Source organism: Ciconia boyciana, chromosome 3, assembly GCF_034638445.1.
Source record: "Ciconia boyciana chromosome 3, ASM3463844v1, whole genome shotgun sequence".
Classification (NCBI taxonomy): Eukaryota; Metazoa; Chordata; class Aves; order Ciconiiformes; family Ciconiidae; genus Ciconia; species Ciconia boyciana.
In genome coordinates, this window is record NC_132936.1 from 39,905,898 (window position 1) to 39,926,376 (window position 20,479).

General features: G+C 36.5%; 1 protein-coding gene across 17 annotated transcripts in view; it reads right to left on the minus strand.

Annotated features, from left to right (window-relative positions):
* The window catches only part of CEP162 (centrosomal protein 162), a 76,886-nt gene that overhangs the window by 38,049 nt on the left and 18,358 nt on the right, over positions 1 to 20,479 (minus strand). For 16 of the 17 annotated variants that reach the window (XR_012041387.1, XR_012041393.1, XR_012041392.1 and 13 more), the window contains 18 exons: positions 19,668 to 19,783; positions 18,661 to 18,691; positions 18,145 to 18,267; positions 17,229 to 17,420; positions 16,962 to 17,043; positions 15,844 to 16,108; positions 14,390 to 14,657; positions 12,521 to 12,663; positions 11,521 to 11,748; positions 10,711 to 10,848; positions 9,631 to 9,743; positions 8,715 to 8,820; positions 7,000 to 7,126; positions 5,896 to 6,059; positions 4,267 to 4,371; positions 2,960 to 3,184; positions 1,083 to 1,753; positions 92 to 233 (listed from right to left, as the gene is read on the minus strand). Coding sequence is in view for 1 of the 17 variants with exons in the window: in XM_072855393.1 (XP_072711494.1) it covers positions 92 to 233; positions 1,083 to 1,753; positions 2,960 to 3,184; positions 4,267 to 4,371; positions 5,896 to 6,059; positions 7,000 to 7,126; positions 8,715 to 8,820; positions 9,631 to 9,743; positions 10,711 to 10,848; positions 11,521 to 11,748; positions 12,521 to 12,663; positions 14,390 to 14,657; positions 15,844 to 16,108; positions 16,962 to 17,043; positions 17,229 to 17,420; positions 18,145 to 18,267; positions 18,661 to 18,691; positions 19,668 to 19,783 (3,239 nt within the window). In the remaining 16 variants the exon portion in view is untranslated. The remainder of the gene's footprint in view (positions 1 to 91; positions 234 to 1,082; positions 1,754 to 2,959; positions 3,185 to 4,266; positions 4,372 to 5,895; positions 6,060 to 6,999; positions 7,127 to 8,714; positions 8,821 to 9,630; positions 9,744 to 10,710; positions 10,849 to 11,520; positions 11,749 to 12,520; positions 12,664 to 14,389; positions 14,658 to 15,843; positions 16,109 to 16,961; positions 17,044 to 17,228; positions 17,421 to 18,144; positions 18,268 to 18,660; positions 18,692 to 19,667; positions 19,784 to 20,479) is intronic. The other variant, XR_012041398.1, reaches the window with a different exon arrangement.

A 20,479-nucleotide genomic window follows, 5' to 3' on the forward strand; every position in this document is an offset into this window, starting at 1 on the left:
CCCTACTTCAAAGAAAGATAAAGTTTATAGTAATATAGAAAGAACTAACTTGAAAAGATATCATATGATGAATGTATCTACAGTGTCTTACCTCTTGCGTTGAAATTCTGCTGTTTAGTTCAGCTACTTTAGAAGTAGAATGCTCTTTTGCGTGCTGGCAAAGAATCTTCTCCACTTCCCTCTGATGGGAAGCTTTCAGAGATGCAATGTATTCTGCTGTGTCTTCCTGTATCCTGAACAGAGCGAGACAAAAATAAGATATAGTAAAACAGCTACAGACAGTTCTTCAAAAATGCAGAAGTTTCTCACTTGAACATACAAAATATCAAAAACGTTAAAGGTGGCATGTTTTTGAAATTTCATAACAAAACCTCACAAGAGAGCACCACCGTTACTTCTACTGCTCTGAGGGGATGACAGGGTGGGAAGCCTACAATGTTGGCTATGTGCCTCATTTAACTAGAGGCAGCTAGAATACAGAAAACTCAGCCAGTCACCTTTTTTGGCTCCTTTTATTTAAAAAAAAGGAGAGAGAATAGGTGCTTTTAAATTGTAATTCAGCTGTCCTATTTCACATATCTATTTTAGAACAGAATGTGTTGCAATCTAAATATGCCGATTTCCTCTACTTTGACTACGAAGGGATCTAAGGGAGACTAGGTGAAGTGTAAAGTTTCTACAGTTGGTCAAGTAAATCCCACTGAAAGCATACCCCAGTTTGAAGGAAAGTATGTTTACCAAATATTGCTATACAACACAAATACAAAGCATCTAAAATGCAATTATTTATACCGAGATCTTTTTATTTAAAACCATGACGAATTCTAGCATTAATAAGAAGGATTAATATAGGTTTGCCTGTAGAAAGACTCATGATAGTGCACTGCTCTAAAAAAACCCCACCAACCAAAAAACTCAAAAAAACCCCCCAAACCGAAAACAAACATTAAAAATGAAATTTACAGAGAACATTGGCCAAGTATAAGCTAGCTTCACACATGGTTGATGTGTTAATGTGTCACTTCAATCCTGTATCAGCCAACACTTTAACAAGGTTTTAAAGGAACACATTGAGCATTTACCTTCGTACATTATTTTCAGAATAAGCCAGCGTTGCTTGAGACTTCACCCTCTGCTGGTTCATTTCTAGAGACAATCTTTCTAGCTCCTCTTTCAGCTGTGCATTTTCTTGCAGAACTTCCGAGAGATTAGAATCAGAAAAGGTATGTGGCTGGTATATTTTGTCATTGTTGAAAATGCTTAGAAAGGGTTCACTGTTGCTGGAATTCCTTTTATCTGTTGCTGAGGTATTATTTTTCAAGATGTCTGCAGAGTTTTCCTTATTATCGGTTTTGTTTCTCAAATTATTATCAGACAACATCACCATCCTTTCTTTTTGAAGTTTCTCTACAGTTTTTGTAAGGTCTTGTATTTCTCTATTTTTGGTGACCAGTTCTTCATTTAGTTTTAACAGTCTGTCTTTTGTGTTACCTTGTTTCATTTGAGAGTCTGTGGACTCTAAGTCTTTATTATCCTTTTTACTTCTGAGTTTTAATTGGGAATTTTGACTTTTAAGGTTTTCAATTTCTGTCTGGAGGTTTTTAACGGTGATCTGATGGGTCTTCTTTAGATTCTGAAGCTCCTGTTCAAGTTCTGTAGAAGTGGCTTTATCACCATTCAGTTTTGGTGATTCACTCATAAATTTGTAGGCAAGTAGTTGCTCAAGCTCTATAAGTCTTTGCTCATACTGTATCTAAGGGAGGGGAGTGGGAGGAGGGGAAGAAAAAGCAGTTTCCTCAAGTGTACTTTTATTATTAGCTCTTCCTATTATTCTTTAAAGTTACTGCACATCTGAAGCAACATTTCACAAGACAGGATACACACCAGTACTACTAACAACACTACTCAATCAGTTCAGAAATTAGTGAGTGAAGAAATTATGTGAAGCAAACTTAAGTCTGCTGTAAAACAGAATTGCTCAAAACATTTACTACAAAGCAATCCTCTGCTCACAGTGAATGCAGTAACTACGGGAAAGAAAATTAAACTGAAAGAAACTATTTCATTTTTATGTAATTGAGTTATCTTCAGATGTTACCAACTCGGACAGGAAAAGTAACATCCTATTTTAATATGGCAAGGACTCTAATTTTTTAAAAAATCTGTCATTATGTATTTGCCATGTGTCAGTTTGCAAACATTACTGTTGTATGCCTCAAAATTGTACTTCACGTTTTTAAAGACATCTTACATTTTAACAGGACAGGTTTTTATTTTTATTTATTTATAAGTATGAATATAGAAGTATGAATTCAGAGAGACATAGAATCTTTCTTTCTAATGAGCTGAGGAAAAAAATTCTTAATAGCCTGGATAGCCTCTGAGGAAAGCATGATGAGTTATTCACATGGAGAAAAGGAGGAACAACTGGCCAATGCTTTCCCTTTCTGCTCATTAAGCACCTGTGCAGTTCACCTTTTCCTTGAAGTAAAATGCCAGACTCCCATGCTTCCTAACACAAGTCTTAAGACTTGCTATTGTGTAATTTTTGGATAGAATGTTTAGTGTTCCCAGACGTTCCCTGCAGAAATGCTCAGTCAGCAGACCTTTGAAACCACAGCCTTTGGTACAGCAAGGAATTAGGTACGCAGCTATTCTGAGCCACAGGATGAAACCTACTTACCTTAACTGTAAGAATTAAATTATTATGCCTCAAGAACTTGTCCTCTCAGTTTCAATACTACTATAACAATTTCAATGCTCTTTTTATCTTAGGTGCTGAAGCTAAATAGCACCTTTTTAGCTGAGGTGCTGAAATTCTGGTTATAAATTCTTTGAATATTTTTTCCCTTGAATGTGGTCTTTGCCTTCAGTTTTCACCACCGCTCTGTGTTAGACCCCAGTAACCTTGTGACTTTTACTTGCGGAGTAGACTACTCAACTAGCCTCCAACTTTTACCTTTATTTTTTGAAATTGTTGTTCCATCGCACGGAGACTTTTTTTAGCTTCATCATCTTTACCTTCAAGTTCTGTTTCTAACTTTTTTATTCTTCTCTCCAAAAAGTCAACTGTGTTTGTTTTAGCTGAAAGATCATTAGTTTTCTCAGCAGCAGCAGCAGCATAAATCAAAGCAGGCAAAGAATTTGGATACCTTCTTTTTAGAATTCCTTCCATTTCTCTGATCTGTCAAAAAGAATATTAAGTCAGAAGTCAAAAAGAATAAAGTCCTAATGAAAAAAGTGAGCTGAAATAATTGACAGAATGTTAGCAAATGTCATGCACTTAAGCTGGGTGAAGAATGAAAACTAGAGATGCATATGTTGAGAAATTTTTACATTGTTTACATTTATGTTATTGTCTACAGAAAAGCAAGACTCATAATCTCTTACTGATTGACTTAGACATCATCTTAAAATATTGCTCTGGTCTTCAGATTGTCTTATGCCAAATGGACCTTTTATTTACTTTCTTAGCATTTAAGTTGTATGTGGCTCTTAATGCTGTTAAAGTATTTGCTTTTTTTCTGGACTTACATTCACGTTCTACTTTTCCAACTGTTACAGAGATATTTCGTAATGGTGTTGAAGTTATTCTCCCAGTAACAGATTATATGCCTTCTATTTTGGAGTCTGCAATAAAATAAAACTAACACCTTGCATGCCAGACTAATAACAAGCCCGTCTTATCTATGGATAAGATATTCTTCACATTAGAATACTGCAGAGGGTCTTTCCCATTTGTCCCACATCCCTACCAAATGCAGCTGCCATTTCCTAAAATTCAGAAAGGCCCACTTCCACCTGACTTTTCTTCAGTGGAAACGGATTTTAAGATCTCTACTCCCCCAGTTTTCATGAATCTTGTAGGAATCCAATAAAGTTTAAACCCCTACTCTTGAATCGACTTGGTTGAAATTGGTCATAATGTTAAGGGGTTACTGAACATAGTCAGGAGTCTTAGAAGATAAACAGCAAGCTTGTGGGTGCTTTTTCCCTCTTGCCCCTTTCCAAGAAACTCTAAACAGTATGTTAATGTTAAAGGATTTTAAAAGGGGTATCAGTAAATAGCTTATTAGAACAGAGTAGCAGAAGAGCCCTTTGTAAGTAAGTAATTGCAGCTTTTTGTGTTAAGAGTGTTCCATAGCACAAGTTACTTTATCATAGGGCTTCATTCAATACTGTATCCTTATGAAAGGGCTGGTAAGTGTTGTAAGAGACCTTATCTGAAATAAAGGTTAAGCAAAACACAGTTCTATTATTGCATACTTGTCGCTCAAGATCCTGAATTCTTTTAGCGTCTGCTGCTCTGTCTCGCAAACGTTTCTTCTGTTGCACACACTGATCTCCAGCTTCAGTTCTGAGCTTCTCAACCTACCCAATTGATGAGAAAATAAATTGAAATATATATGCAGAGACATTGTTCTGTAGTACAAAAGTAAGCATTTCAAACATGCACAATATAATGCAAGTATTCTGCAACTTAAAAACTGGTAATAGTAATTTCTGTACTAACTGATTCTTCAGGTTCTTAAATTACGTTAAAGCTTTTTCAAGCCACTTAAGATAAAAGGAGCTGAAACTAGCTATGGAAATCTAGAAGAGAACTTCAGCTCTGGGACATTCTTGTCTTCAGACCAGTAAACCTGCTTCTTTCTCCCATACCTCCAGTATGCAGGCTTGGTTAATAAGCTATAATATAAAGTACTACAGTGCATTACATTAATTCAGGGTGAGTTAAGGAAATAGTTTGTGATTTGCAAGGCTATGCTCCATGATGAGATACAGAAACAGCCAAAAAGCAACATTATGTTGTGCCTAAATAAATGCTGACTCTCAGGATCAGGGGAAAGAACTGGATAGCTAGTGCTCCTACACTCCCATAAAGTCTGGCCACAAAGACTCAAAGCTTTAATCTAAAATTGAATTTCCTACCTTTATCAGCCACTATGATCACTGTACAGGGATATTACACCCTGTATAGTTGGAAGTATTCCTATCTTGATTTCTCTCTCACATTGGCAATGTTAGCATAAGTAATGTTTTTATGCCAGCATAGTTTGACTGATTTGATTTTTTTCTATGAAGACAAAGCTCTTCATTGTTTTCAAACACCAGTCCCTCCTGGAGAAAATGCAAATAAAAATATTTCCTTTCACAGCAATGATATGTTGATCAAAGTTTGATATGGTGGTGTTTAAGGGATCTCCTTCCCTGGCTGCTCCTTCGGAAGCACCTCCTTTTATCTGTGATCTCTCTAATAAAACACCATGAAAAATTTCCAAGATCAATTATATTTTATCACCTGTAAAATGCTTTATTTCTGTGAATCCTAAGTCAAATCTACTGACAAGCAGGCAATGCAATTCTCAGAACTATTCAAGATTCATGTATTAGTTTTGCTTGCTTTATATTTCGAGTGTTTTGTCTTTTTCCTCCCTACTACAACAACCAGAGAATTTTTCTAAGAAAGAATTTAGAACCAGTACTTAAGAGAAAAAATAAGCGTTGCCTATGCTACCATGGAGTAAAAAGGACGAAAAGAGAATGACAAGAGGGATATTCCAAGTTGTTAATGTAACAATGGACATTCTTTTCTTAGTCAAGAAATTTGCAGGTTTTAAGGAAACACATTACTTTTGTTTCCAAAAGCATCATGAAGATGTCCAATAGAAGCAAAACCAGGTTTTAAGCGTTCTGCACTTGCAACTTTCACTGCATATGCAGTAATATCAATTTTGCATATAAAGACCCACATTTGATTTAAAGGTTATAAAGAGTTTACATGTGTTTGCTTGAAAAAAAAGGGAGTATTATGAAGGACAGAATTACATTATACCCATCACTAGAAAAGATAAATTAAGTTCCAGCTTCTTAGATAAAGCTAGCTATTATCACCTCTAATTTTAGTTTCTCAATTTCTTCTCTTGCATCTTTAAGACAGGCTGCATCTTTATCCAGAAGATCTTGATTTTCTGCATACCACTGAAGTCGTCTTTTTAAATGAGTAATTTCCTGTTTGTATGATTCTTCCATAACTTTAACTTCATAAGACTTCTCACCTACAAGTATAAAACATCCTTAGTATTGTTTTATTAGTAATTGTGTATTGAATAAGTAATTAGTCTTAAAAACACTATCCTTCTCAGCACATTTCATACATTCACTCTTTTGACAATCCTGTTACTGCAGTAAAGTTTTAAAACCAGACCCTAATTAGGATTTTAAATGCAACTGTATTTGAAAAAAAAACCAAACCAACAAAACCACCACCTTTTTTCTCTCATACATAGTAATACTCAATGGTTCACAATTTACCATGGAAAGTATTTAAAACAGAATCCCAGGGGGAATCTATTCTTGATCATGTTCTAGTAAACAAGTTTTCAGTAACAACATGGATGACAATATAGAATACATGCTTAGATATGTATTGACCACACTCCTCCCGTTTAGGGATCAAGCATTTTGAGGAGACATGGAGGTAAATGTTACAGCTCTTAGCACTTGTGATGCCTGATATGGGAAGTGCAAGAGTCCAGTTTCTGGCCCTCTCATTAAGAAAGCGAAAGTCAAATTGTAAAGAGTTCTGATAAGAATGTTGAAAAAAAAGTCACAAGGCATAAATTATAGGTAAAAAATGGGCAAGATCTAAACAGGAGACTAAGATGCAACATAGTAAATCTTTTCTTATGAACAGAGTTGTCATATAAATGGAATCGTCTGTTTTCCGTGCCCAGTGGAAGATGAGCAAGAAATCAAACTCAACAGGCAACAACAAAGGGTTTGGCTGGATACAAGAAAAGGCTTTCTAATAGAGTGCCAAAGGTACTGTAGCATGTCCTTCACTGTATACTATTATGAGAAGTTTAGACAATATTTGGAAATGGTCTAGATGCATTTGACTAAGTAACATTTTAATAAGAAACAAGTTTTAGTTACATATTTATTTAGTGAAGCACAGACTAGGCAAAATTATTCAACAAAATGAAGGTGCTTTACCTAATGTGGATGCAATCTGGACTTTTGCTAAATCTCTCTCCTTCTTTGCTTGTCCCAAGTCTACCTCAAGAGCTTGCTTATCTTGTTTGAGACGTCTTATCTCTTCTTGTAACTTAGTTTCTTCCTTCTGAGTTTTAGAGAAAACAGTAAGACAGGAAAAACTAAACACCCATTGGCATACAAAAAACCTGAACACACTTTTTCACCATAAAATGATTATATCACAACAGTTGCATCAGACCACAGTAGCAATGAGGTTTTCTAGTTTTGATATCATTCTCAGGCCTTGCTATAGGAAAGCCTGGGAAAACTTAAGCTAAACATAAAAAAACCCATTTTTTTTTTCAATAAGTCTTACATAACTGTCTTAAAACATCTGCCTTTTGAGATGGTCAGTAAAGAAAATGGCTTTACTGATTTCTAAGACTTAAGACTGTAGCTTAAATGGACAGATGTATTGTCCAACAGTTCATCTTACTACATTCTATTTCTCAACATTTTTTGCATGCACTCTGTTCTGTTTGTTTGTGTGTGATCACTAGCAAGCTTCAAGACAAAGGAGGACGAAAGGTCTCAGTGCCAGCCTCTGGAGATGGAGGTCCTTGGTCCTAGGGATCCATGGATACAGGGAGCAGCAACTGGGGGAGGAGGGGTGGCAGGGGGCTGAGATTTTGGGGCCAGACAGTAAATAGACCAAGCGTCTAGGGCCAGCAATGGCCAGCATGCGCATGTACGTGTGTTACTGCTGGTGAACTCCTATCGATCTGCTGAACAGGATCAGTCCATATGTGCTCCTCGTGTTTTATCCAAGAGTACTGTTTGTATTTCTGTGGTGTGAGCAAAGGCACTGCTCTCTGTATTATCTGTGTGTCTGACCGTGTCAGTGTTGTCTGTGTGTCTCTCTCCATCTTTGGATCTTGTGTTCAGTCTCATTACAGGCTGGACCTAAGGACAGGGAAGTGTAGTAGCAGCACCTGGGAGGTGGCAACTAGGGGAGCCCTTGGAGTCTTAAGAGCTCGAAGTCAGCTCTATCAGACCAGGAACACCTCCACTGGTCCTCAAGCTCACTGGATCTGGATCCTCTTATCACCTATCTAACCAGTTTTTTGGGGGTTTTTTTGTGTGTTTTTTTTTTTTTTAAAAAAACAAAACAAAAATGGAAGAAGCAGCTTTTAATTTCTGGTCTAAATACCAGAGGAAGTATGTACCAGAAGAGTCCCCACTTGCAGTAAGCAGAAAAACAGAATTTCCTGAAAACTTTTGATTTTAACATGAAGCTTACTAAACATCCTCCCTCAAAAACACAAGCATCCGTAGGACTACAAAAAAGTTACATGAGTGAATAACAAACAATTCTTTTCACTCTGAAGTTCTTTTCTAGAACTTACTTGGGATAGAGCAGGGATAAATTCTCTTCTGGATTTGTCTTATGTAGGAAAGCTATAGAGGTATCACTACTTTCTGCAAGCTCTCAAGATATTTCAGAATTGCCAGTAAACATGGCAACACTGCACTTCTTTCAGTCAATCTATGTCTTAGGGGATTACTTCTGAAAGTTCATTTGATGAGACATTTGTGATATACAAGTGTGGCAAATAATTAACGCTGTAGAAGATTAGCATGCTCCACTACTTAATTTACATTATTAGTCTACAATATGGATGGTTATGCATTTTTGTAAGAACAAATGAAAAACAGGCTTGGTATATACCTACCTGTGCTGCTCGAAGCTCTGAAATCAATTCTGTGAAACTCTGATTTCTGGCTGGTTCAGAATCCTGTATGATTTGTGACTGGATATTAGTCTTCTCTATCTTTTCTCTAAACGGCAACAGCAAAAACAGTTATGCAATGACTTGGCATACTAACTTGACTTGGAATACTAACAGTGGTGTACGAAAAAACAAACACCACCACCCCCCATAAATGGTACCACAGAGTCAATCTGTGTAGGCTCAAAATAAAGAAAGAAGCAATTATGGAGTACTTCTTTATACCAAAAAATTTCACCTGTAAGATGAAATCTTCTCACCTCTCACAAACTTGTTTGTTGGGACTACACAAGGGAGGGAAACAAAACCTACTCTGCATCAGTAGAACTCATCTATGGGCCTCTCCCAAGCAAAATTTGTAAATTAGGAGTACGCACAGTTGCTAGTTTTTTTCCTCATTACTAGCACAGGATGCAAATCTTACAGGACCTACAGTGCAGTGAATATAATGGTTCCTCCACTACCAGGATCTCTTGTGGCCCCTGATCTACTGTGTATCTTAAAACAGTATCAAAACATTTTGACACATGAGCAGAGCCATAATACCAGAACAAGTGTAGTATACATACTGCACATTCTGATATGAATAAGAGTATTTGAATTTTAGCATTGAAATATTCCCCAAGTGGAAGACTCTATCCTTCCCACAGGTCTGCAACATCAGCAAGAAGACTAAGAATTAAGTGCCCATAATCAATATAAATCAATTCTCAAAAAAAAAAAAAAAAAGAAAACCACAAACCTGAGAAACACTGGAAAACATGCACCTGACAGACTCTGCAGTGATTCTTCATAAATAATATAATAAACACAGCTGAAAACTCCAGAGATTTTAGGTCAGATGTTTAAATGAGCCTACCTTAGGGCTATTAATTCAGACATTAAACACTGATTCTCCTTAAACATTCGTTCCTCATTTTTTTTGTTTTGGATTTGTAGCTCTTTCATTTGTTTGTATAACCTCTCATTTTCCTAAGATGAGACAGACAAAGTTAAAGAATGTTCATAAATTACTGTTTTATCCAGTTCAAAAACAATTGTCTGTGACTTGCATAGTTTGCCTAGTGAAACAGTGGAAGCAAACACTAAATGTTTTATTACTAAGTTTCTAAAATGGATATCTACTTTCATTACCTTTATCCTAAAGTAGTATACAGTGACCTCTACAATCTTGTCCAAGTGTCTGTTCACTCTGGAGAACCTAGGCCAGTTCCTCTGCAAAGCTATCCCAACTATATTCTAAAAGCACATACATGGATGGGTGCCGATAGATCAGAGCTCAGCCTGCCCATGCTCCAATCCTGTGGACACAAACCATCACTGATTTGGGATGCTCACAGCCATACTGGCAAGACATTGTGGCTATACCAAGAAATGCTGCTGAGCACCATCTGGAAGCTGGTTAAACTAATGTACTTGATTTTACAGCTGCAAGCATTCAAAAGGATTATTAAGCTTGCATTATCTATTTCTACACTTGACTAAGTAATAAAAATCAGGCACACTAATATGAAATCAGCTGCTCAGATCCTGTGAAATCAGCTGCTTGAAATCAGCTGCTCAGATCCTGTGAAAAATGTCTTAAAAACAGAACCCTCCAGATTTCTAGTTTTGCTTAAAAGTACTAGTTTTCTACTACATTTGGGGCAACAAGTTTGTTGTTCTTTATTGGCCATAAAGTGTTTTCCCAGGTCTCAACCAACAAGTCAGCATATTTTTACCATTTAGAACAGTTACATGGAATCGCGGAAAAACTTAGCCCAAACCAGATATGTGTGAAATACTTTTTAAACGTGCAATACATGTTTGCCATTCACACCTAAATTTCATCCACTTTTTACATAGCAAGATAACTGTTTTCAACAGAAAAGTAGTAGCCATTAAACAATTTTGTTTCTGAAACTGGCTAGAACACAGCTCAATATGCTGTGTGGTATACCTGTTGATAACCTTGAATAATGACCTCTTGATCTTCAATTTCTTTTTGTATTTGTGCCAGTTTTTCTTCAGTGACAGGAACTGTTGCCATATGATGAGTCCATCTCTTCTCTTGAGTCAGCTCTTCCATACTTCTTAACTTTCAGAAAGAAAAAGACACACAATTAATAAGAAAGTTTTGCTAGCAATATGGAATTCTCTACACGACTACACTTTTATGATATAAATAGGTCAATCTTTTCATTAAGATATGAAAGATTGGCTCATTGGTCTGCTTATTATTGGAGTTTTACAGAAGCATTACAAAACAGGAACAAAGTATAAAATGTTTGGGAAAAGTTAAAGTTTTACCCTCCCCCTTCCGTTCTTACGTATCTAGACAGGAGGGTATAGTGGAATAACCCTAGGAATATGCCATATAGACAAAACACAACATTGAAAAATGCATCAAAAAAATAAACAATATCTCAATATATAGTACTTATCTATAACAAGTGGTATCTGTTAACCTCTCTCTCTTTTTTTTTTTTAAACATAAGAGTTAAATCTTTGCAAAAAACCTGCTGCAGAACTCTCAAAATAGCAAACTAAAGGAACTCAGGATAACATAGTTTATCTCTGTAGAAAAAAAAAAAAAGATCATGTCTTATAAGCAATAAATGTAACAGTGGGTATGCATTTACAAACTAGCAGTGTGTGTGTAAATCTGGATTTTCTGCTCATTAACAACTCATGTAAAATAACATTAATTTAATTTTCAGATGCAATATTTCTCCTATTCTATAGTAATGGGATACAAGATGATAAGTACCTTACTCCGAAGAACATAGTTTTCCTGACCCAAGCAAGAAAGTTCTTTTTCATGCTGTGTTTTCAATTCTACTATCTTTGTCTCCATTTCTTTCTCTTTTTGTGAAACCGTGCTGGTTAGCTGTTGAATCAAATCACGAGCTGTGTTCAGGTCCTCCTCTGCAACTTGTACTCGTTTTAGCAAATATAGTTCTCTATCACAACTTTTGATAGGAGAAAATGATATATCCTAGTGAAGAGAAAAATTCAGGGAAACATTACACTGAGCTGACTGTTTACCAAAATTCCGCTCATCAATTTTATTTAACTTGTCTGGCTTGTATGGTTCTCAGCAACCACATAAGGCACTTGAAAAAAACCCAACATTCTAATAGCAAAACATCCTGCATTTCTGAAATAGGTATGAGGAAAACAAGCCAAAAACCAACAAGAAACAAACACCTCTCATATGAAAGCTACTACACAGCTACCAGAATTATTCTATTATGCATCTTACTTTTTGAAAAGCAGTAATGATTTAGCTATTCAATTAATAAATTTTTATACAGTTTATAAGGAAGAAGGAAAATCTGTCATGGTGCTGCCAATTCAGTCATCTTGGAGAAGTCAGAAGATACTATTAAATATTCAATGCAATGCAAATAGAAAAAACCCCCAAACAGTAGTACTATTTAACATTCTAAACAGAATACTTTTAAGTAAGTTTTATTTAAAATTTTCCCCTTTTCTACCACAAAGTAGTAATTTTTAGAAATTAATAAGCGTTCCAACTTTAAGTATATAGAACCACCCAAGCAATAGAATTATCCAAGCAACTGAAAAGCAGTATGATTATACTTGCATATTTTAAAAGCAAAATCTAGTATTTGACTAAAGGAAAGTCTTTATTCAATATTTCAGCATTTACCAATCTTGTGATAATTATTAAAAGTCTTGAAAAAAAAGGCTTGCAAACCAAGTTGTACATACTATAATTAGGAGCATCACTGATTATTACTTACATGCTGATATTGCCTGCAATAATCCACAGCCTGGTGTCCAAGATTATTAACGACTGATTGGCCAGACATAACTCTGTTAATACTTCCCTTCAAAGTTGGTTCATTTGTTGCAGATCTTATTATCTTAGTAGCAAATAAGGCTTCTTCATTTAGGCAGAAAGTAAAATAGAACAAAATTAAATTCAGAATTTAATGTCCTTTCAAAAAAATCCGTTCATGTGATCCACGTCTTAGGCATATAAATTAAATATTCTACAACCTGAATTTTGAATTAAATATAGAAACTTGAGAACAATGAGACATCACGGAAAACATTGTAGATTTTTTAAGTAAGAAACTGATGACAAGATAAAACAAACCCCAAGGGAACAACTGAAACAAGTAGCTGGATAATAAATCCTTCATGAAACAAGGTTAACCTCAGTTCTCTGCTCGAGAAGTGGCCAGTTATCTAAGTATACAGAAATACAACATATTTCAAGCTATGGTGAAGATAAGACACACCAATTTTCAAAATGGACTTTAGAGTGCAGACAGCATACAAAGACATGCAACATTTATTTGTTGCATCAAATAGCAACTTGACTGGAAATTAAAAATCACGGAAGTTCCCCCTAGAGAGTAATTAACATGGAATTATTCACATCTTAGTCTTCTGAAATACAGATAGGTACTACAACTGCCATTTTATTTCTGCCTATAGCAATTTAAGCTAAGAGCTCCTGCTTAGGAATGTTACACATGAAAGCAAACAGGCAATGATCATTTTCCAGATGTAATACTTTTTACATTTCTCACACTATCCCCCCCACAAAGGTGCTCCCTTAGCACTGATGATTAGGAGACTGTTTGATTCAATGCCATTCTCTTCCTAGGTTTAGAGGTCCCTGCGGAATGCATCCCGGTGAGATTAACTTCTGAATTCACCTGAAATTGCTATGGAGAATGGCTATAGCTAGAGAAGGAAGAACATGTTTGAATGAGGCTAGTGGCCTCATTTTCTCAGGACTCGTCATTCACTTCACCACCTCCATCTAGCTGTACACCCTCCTCTTCTCCAGGGAGCACCACAGCAATGCACTGAGGAACTAAGGTCCGTTAGTTTGACAGCTGCCACTGAAACATCTCCCTAAGATGGGCAACATAGTCCTAAACTGCTTTTCCCAACGCTACTTGCAGGGCTTTTATAAGCATTACATGCTAGAAATGTGCTAAAACCTGGGCATCTGTAGAGTTATTCTCCCATGCCTCAGAGACAGCAAACATCGTCTGCAAAGACGCTAGGCTGAATTATCTCATGAAACTCTTCAGGTTTCACCCAAAAATAAAAAAGTTCAGTCCTTTATTTGAAACTCAGCTTTCAAAGGACTACATAGGTATTCTCCTTTCCTTAGTGTTACAAGAGACATGAACAGAAAGTAGGACTTTCTTTTTAGTGCTTTCTTTGTACTGTAGGAAAGCAAAGATAAAAAGCAGCAGCTGAAAACAGAAACTCAGCATCACTCACAGAAGTTAGTGTGTCAGCAAATCTTTGCATTTACTGTAATGAAAAATGTAACTTGTAGATACGTATTTTTGAACACCAGCTTTTTCTGTTGTTTTGGTCCTACTGGTGAACAATAGGTAAGTCTCAAACATAGTGGTGGTATACATGACTGGAAATGAAACAAGACTACAGTGCAAAGCTTTATTTAAAAGTCTCTCTTCCAGCAACTGCTGATACAGAAAAAGTTCAGAACTTAATGGCGTTTGGGTTTAGATTTCTTCTACAACATTTTGAAAATTTTTTTCTTTTCCTTTTTTAAATGTGAAACATGAACAGCAAAGCTCTCTGGCTCTTAAAACTCAGACTTCTTACGACAGAATTACCTTTAGATCTTGGTCTATCTGCAGGACTTTTGGCTTTCACACTGGTCTTTTTGAAAGTTTCTTTTGGTGTTTTCTTTTCATTAACTGGAAAAGACTGTTTTGAGAGTGAAGTGGGTTTCCCATACCCAGAACTTCTAACCACCCCATGAGGACCATATGAAGATTTCTTTTTATGTAAAGGTGCTGGACCTCTGATATTCTTGTATAACATTGGTTTAGTTGTCATTGATTCTGATCTTTCATTCTTCAAGGAACAAGACCGAAGAGCCTGTGATAGAGCACATTTGTTTAAAACAAGTTTTAGGCTCTAGTGTAATCTGAAGGTAGCTTTCACTACTAAAAGAACATAGAACCAGTTACCAGAATTATACAGCTGTAAGACTTGGGGTGGCGGGAAGCATTGTTTTTAACCAAATTAATAGTATCTCATTTTGCAGAATTTTACTACTTCAGAAGTATATGTAGTACAAGTATTTTGTACTGGCTCCATTTAATTGTTCTGGGGAGTTGTATTACATTACAGGATCTTTAACTTACCAAAGCAGGTAGCTCGTAACTAAAGGCTAATCACAGTGAGCATAGAAACCCAGTGATGAAGAGAGGAGCAGTGGCAGGCAGAGAAACCCTACTAAACTTGATCATCAAAACCAGAGCACACAATTCCTAAGACCAGCAAATGAGAAAGCTTAGCCTGTTGGCCCTGGCGGGAAACCCGCCAGGATGAATCAGCCAAACCACCTCTCCCCCTGCAATGCCTTGCAGACAGAAGAGGTGATTGCCTAAAGGAGTGTGGGGCTAATTTAGGGGATGCAAGGAGAAGAGAATTTGGGGATGCAGGGAGAAGATGTGGGATTGTGTAAATCTTGTTATGGAACGTTTTGAGAGGATTGTGGGAATGCGCAAAACTTACAGGGTGTTTAAAGAAAGGACAAAAACTAGGTAAAGGGAGAGACTAAGGTGGATCAAGTAGGAACAAGTGTGGGAAACAGATGGAAAATAAGATTAAAGAAGCTGGTGACATGACCAGGTTGCTGGTCAGTACATTTCTCTCACTAAGCCCTACATTGATCATTGCAGTCTCTCCTATATTCTTTTTGAACTGTATTTCTAACTACCCTCTCTGTAGGTATGCTCTCTATTCTGAGCCTGTGTGTGTTTATACATGTTCCCCCAATGCAGACATGTGCTCAGACTCGCTACTAGCTTGAGCTGGGGACATGGAACCGCAGCAGCCTTGCACATATTGGGCTAGGACAGGAAGAATCCTGCTGGTCCCAAAGTCCACTGGATTTGGCTACCTCTAACAATAGCAATGGTAACATCAGAGTTTCAAGAAAGACAGCAACAGTCTCTCAATTTCTAAACATCAGAGCATAATCAAATGACAGGCAGTCTAAAAATATATACATTTTAAATTATTTCCATATAATAAAAATCTGGTTGATATTACTTACTTGTTTAGTTTTGCTGCCTTGCGAAAGCAGAGAGTCTTGTACTATTTTTTCTCTTAGTACATCAGGCGGTACTTCACTGGTCTGAATTTCTTTCTCAGTCACCCTCTGAAAGTTATCGTCATTCACAGCTGTCTGCAGAGAGATGCTCTCTTCTCTGTTAAATTTTTCAAATAAGTTTGTCTCCCAAACGGTATTATTCTGGTGCTCTTTAAAGGGCGATTGGCTTATGAGGTCATTTGCTGTGCTGCCTACCAGTTTCACAGGACTACAAGAGAAAGGAATAAAGTCATATATAATAAGACTTTTGCCCTTTGCTTTTCTATCACTCTGGAAAAAGTGGGCCATTTTTCCTTTAGGTATCAGCTGTAAAGACTGCTTGAATTTGAAAGAGACACTGGGTTCCTTTTAAGAACAACCTTGCAGATTTAGTTATACAGACTCACTCCCATGCTATGGAACAAGAGCCATTTCCCAGCAGTGACTGTTTTTGTGGAGGTACCAAACTCAGCTACGAGATGAACACCCGCAAGCATGCAATTAATGCTAATAAAACAATGAATAGTAATTTCTGCTGGGTGCAGCTATCCCATAAGCTCCCAAAACTCATTTGCTAAGCATAACCTATTTCTGATAGTTCCAGGGCCTGTGTTTTCTGCTCTAGACACAACAGTTGGAGCAAACCAGAAGGAAGTATGGAGCACAGGTAAGAGTCACAAGAGTAAGCAGAATAAGAGGATTTGATCTTAGATTATTGAGGTTGGAGAGCTAGGATAGGATGTGGGTTGAAATCCACGTGTGGGGGAGCGGAAAGAGCAGAAGACTGCGAAAGCAGAGATCCTAGCTGTGGCAGCTGCGAGAGTGAGGAACACTCCTCCAAATGATTTGGCAAACATTGCTGCTTATCACTCAAAGTTTGGGAATCCCTGGTCTAAACTAATTAACCCTGTATATTCATTTTACAATTCACTGCAAATGCCATAATGCCAGTGCAAGACATAATGAAATTTCAGTATTGAATTAGGGAAAAAGACAGACAAGTTATTTAGTAAGCTGTTTTTCACAAATAGTTAATGGACTTAAGTTACTACAATTCTTAAAATGCATTCTGAAATAAATACCTTTCAGGCTCCACATCAAAACTTCTGATATTACATGAATGTCCTTTAATTGGTTTCATCAATTCTTCCACAGTAGGTAAATCTAATTAGTGAAAAAAAACAAAACAAAACAAAACAAACCCCCAAAAAACTTAGAAAAAATATTTGTAAAAAGGACAACATTTAAAAATGTTTCATAAATGGAGTATTAAAGTTCACTTTAATACTATTACTAGTTCACTCATTTTACATGCTTGTACAATACATGCCTGCCTTTGAGGTATTTACCTGACTCAATAGTTGACATGTTTTTTGAATAGATGTCATTATTTTGTGAAAGACCTTGCACTAAGCATTCCGAGACTGCCATTGCAGAATTGTGCGGGTGTTGCTCATCAGTGTCTCCCAAAGACTGATCAATATGATGGTATGCTTGGTGTAACGCTTCAATGTCACTGGTGGTTTGTCCATAGGAAGTGCCTGTGAAAAATGCAGGCTCATAAGAGACACTACAGGATTTTCTGTTTTGGGAAACATTCCACTGGAGCCTGTGTTTCAGTTACTAGCTTGGTCTATTATGTGGTGAGAACAGTGATTTCAGTTATGAAAAAAATATTTAAAAATCTCATGTTTACTACAAAAATAAACAGTTGCCAAGTTAATTAGTACATACTAAATAGTCTCATCTACAGTTTGCATGCCTCTCCACCCCCCTCCCCCACTTCAATAGTTTATCAGTACTAAAACTAACAGCGTATGTGATACAGCTATTTTAACAGATGCCATCAGAGCCATACTCTGGATATAAGTGGCATACACTGTTTACAAAGTTTGATAAGAGAATGTATTTTATAATTGTGTTCAGTGCTGTCAAAGAAGAATTGTAGCTATGATGAGTAACCAAATTTTAGAATTTTAGCTATGATGAGTATTCAAAAATCAAACTGCAATGTCAAAAGCAACTTTACAATAACCAAGTATAAAAAGGTGTCTTTTTAGCAGAAACATGACTTTTTTTCAGAAATACTTCCTCCTCCTGTCAAGATTTGTTACTAAAAGCCAAGGGTTTCATGTTCACTCATAACCTAAGAACAAATGAAGGCGTCAGAGCCATCTATTCTACTAAAGATTTCAGGGTTTGGGTGGTGTTGTTGTGCACTTTTTGGGGGTTTTTTTTGTTTTGTTTTTTTAAAGCAACCCTTACCTGCTTCATTCATTTCGATTCCACTGACTTCTTCAGGCAGATAACGTTCACCTAGAGCTACATCTGATGTTTCAACAGACTTCTGAAGTTCTGTAGTTGAATCTTGTGAATCAAGTAATACAACTAAAACCAAGATAATGAATGTTAAAGAAAACACAATTCTCTTATTTATACTCTGTCTGCTGGAATTAGAAGTACACCAAAGCTTATCTTGATGTACTAAACATGCAAAAAATGCTATATAGATTATTCTAATGCCATTAATGGTAAGCTGATTAACTCTGATTGCAAGCCTCAAAATCTGAGTACTGACTAGATGTAGTAAAATAAAAAATTACATTGATGATCACTTTGAAGTGCTAACATATGGATTAATTTTTAATAATTTCAGTCCAACAGACTTTCAGTAGAACACAATAAAATCAGGTGAAAAATATCAAAACAGTAAAAATCAGGTAAGAAAGTTTCAAAAAGTTACATTTAGTATTCTCCTACTGATCAAAGTTTGTATTTTACCTTTAGCCAGCATGCCAGTGTTTGCTTCTTCCTAACAAAAATAAAGAAAAAAAATATTACTTTTTGAACTGGGGGGGGGGGGGGGGGAGGATATCTGGATGAACTTTAAAAGTTGGTCCAAAACCTAAGAACAGTTCTTAGAACTTAGAACTAAGCAGTTCTTGGTGCTCCAAGAATATGTACTTCTCTAAAACTCTTCTTAGGATGCCAGAAGGTCCTCAACTTCATGTACTCTATCAAGTGACTGGGAACTAAATGCTAGTCTGCATAAATGGAAAAATATTTTTGCACCTTCCTGGTTCTCTTATATTGTAATTTGAGAAAAGAAAATAACGTAGCAGTAAATACATTACACTTCCATTCTATTTGTTCTTTTCAAACATTTATTAGAAATACCACTCTAATAAACTTACTTCAAAATAATTTAAAAAACCCATTTATCTATTATAGATGAACATGTGGTGCTCTATAGACTCCTTCCATAAAAAAAACAAACCAGAGAATGCACCTGATGTGCCCCAGCCACATGTGTTCCCCATCAAAAGACCTGACTAAGCTAGTCAACAGGGGGCTCATACAGTGTAGATTTTGGGTCCTCTGTCCAAACTGTTTCTCTGTACAGAACTACTTCCCTCAGTCTGTGCCTCCTGCTGGTGTAGACACGACCTTAATAGCTCCGAGAGAGATTAATCACTACCCATGCTGAGGCTGAGGCTCCAGCCTGAGCTCATCATTTGTGTACTCCCATCCACAGTTCTTAATTCAAAGGAGGAGTAAGCAGGAAACCGGGTGAAGAACTGAATCCTTTCAGTGATTTATCACAGGAAAGTGTACATACTTAATAGAACAATATAGTCCCAGGACCACTATATTTGTTTCCTTCAGACAGTACATATTAGAGAGATATATATATAAAATATAAATATGAAATATTACTATATTTACAGTTATACACTGCAGAGCTTTTATAATTCATGCAAGTAATATAAACATTTGGTAAGTTATACCTGTTCTTGAGGACTTAAATGAACTCCTGACATGATGTTTTGATTCACCTGACTTCCTTCAGTTTTAAAGGCAGGAGTAACATCTGTTTCTTCTTCAAAATCTTCACTGTAGCTGCCTGAAGAGTAAAATAAACATCAAATAGAATGAATATTCAAGGAAGATAAAGCAGTAAGGGAAAGCTATTTCCTCTTCCCCAATCTCTCAGACAAGAACAGCTACTGCCACTATTACTCCTTCCATAAAGGCAAGAGAAAAGTTTTGAGACTGGGTGTGGTACTAGAACTACAGTAAGTCACACATAATATCGCTAAATTCAAATGAAGTTTGTCTTATGATCAGATATACTTTATCTCTGTCTCCTCAAGGCGTACTTGAATTGACCCCTTTGATTCAATCACTTTCTCTCACTTAGGGGTGAAATGATGCAATTCCCTGCCTAGTAGACAAAGTACTCTGTACATCCACTTTGACAACTCCAGCAGTTTTTAGGCTCAGAATCTGTATTCCTCTGACCTGCTTTGGTGGCCCAACAGCCACTCTCAAGAGCAAGCATTATTCAAAAACACAAGTGTGTCAGAGAATGAATTTTACAAGCAAGCTAAATGCTTTTCCTTCAGTTACCTAGATCCTTCCACAAATTCTGATTCCTGTATCTCCCCCACAGCCTGTGGTTACAGGCTTCAGTGTCTGCATTATTTGTAATGCTCAAATCTAGAAGCATTGCAAAACGCTGGTTTATAATGTGTTCTTTCTGTGTTTTGTCACCCATACAACTGACACACAGCCTAACTCATACATAAAAACTACTCTA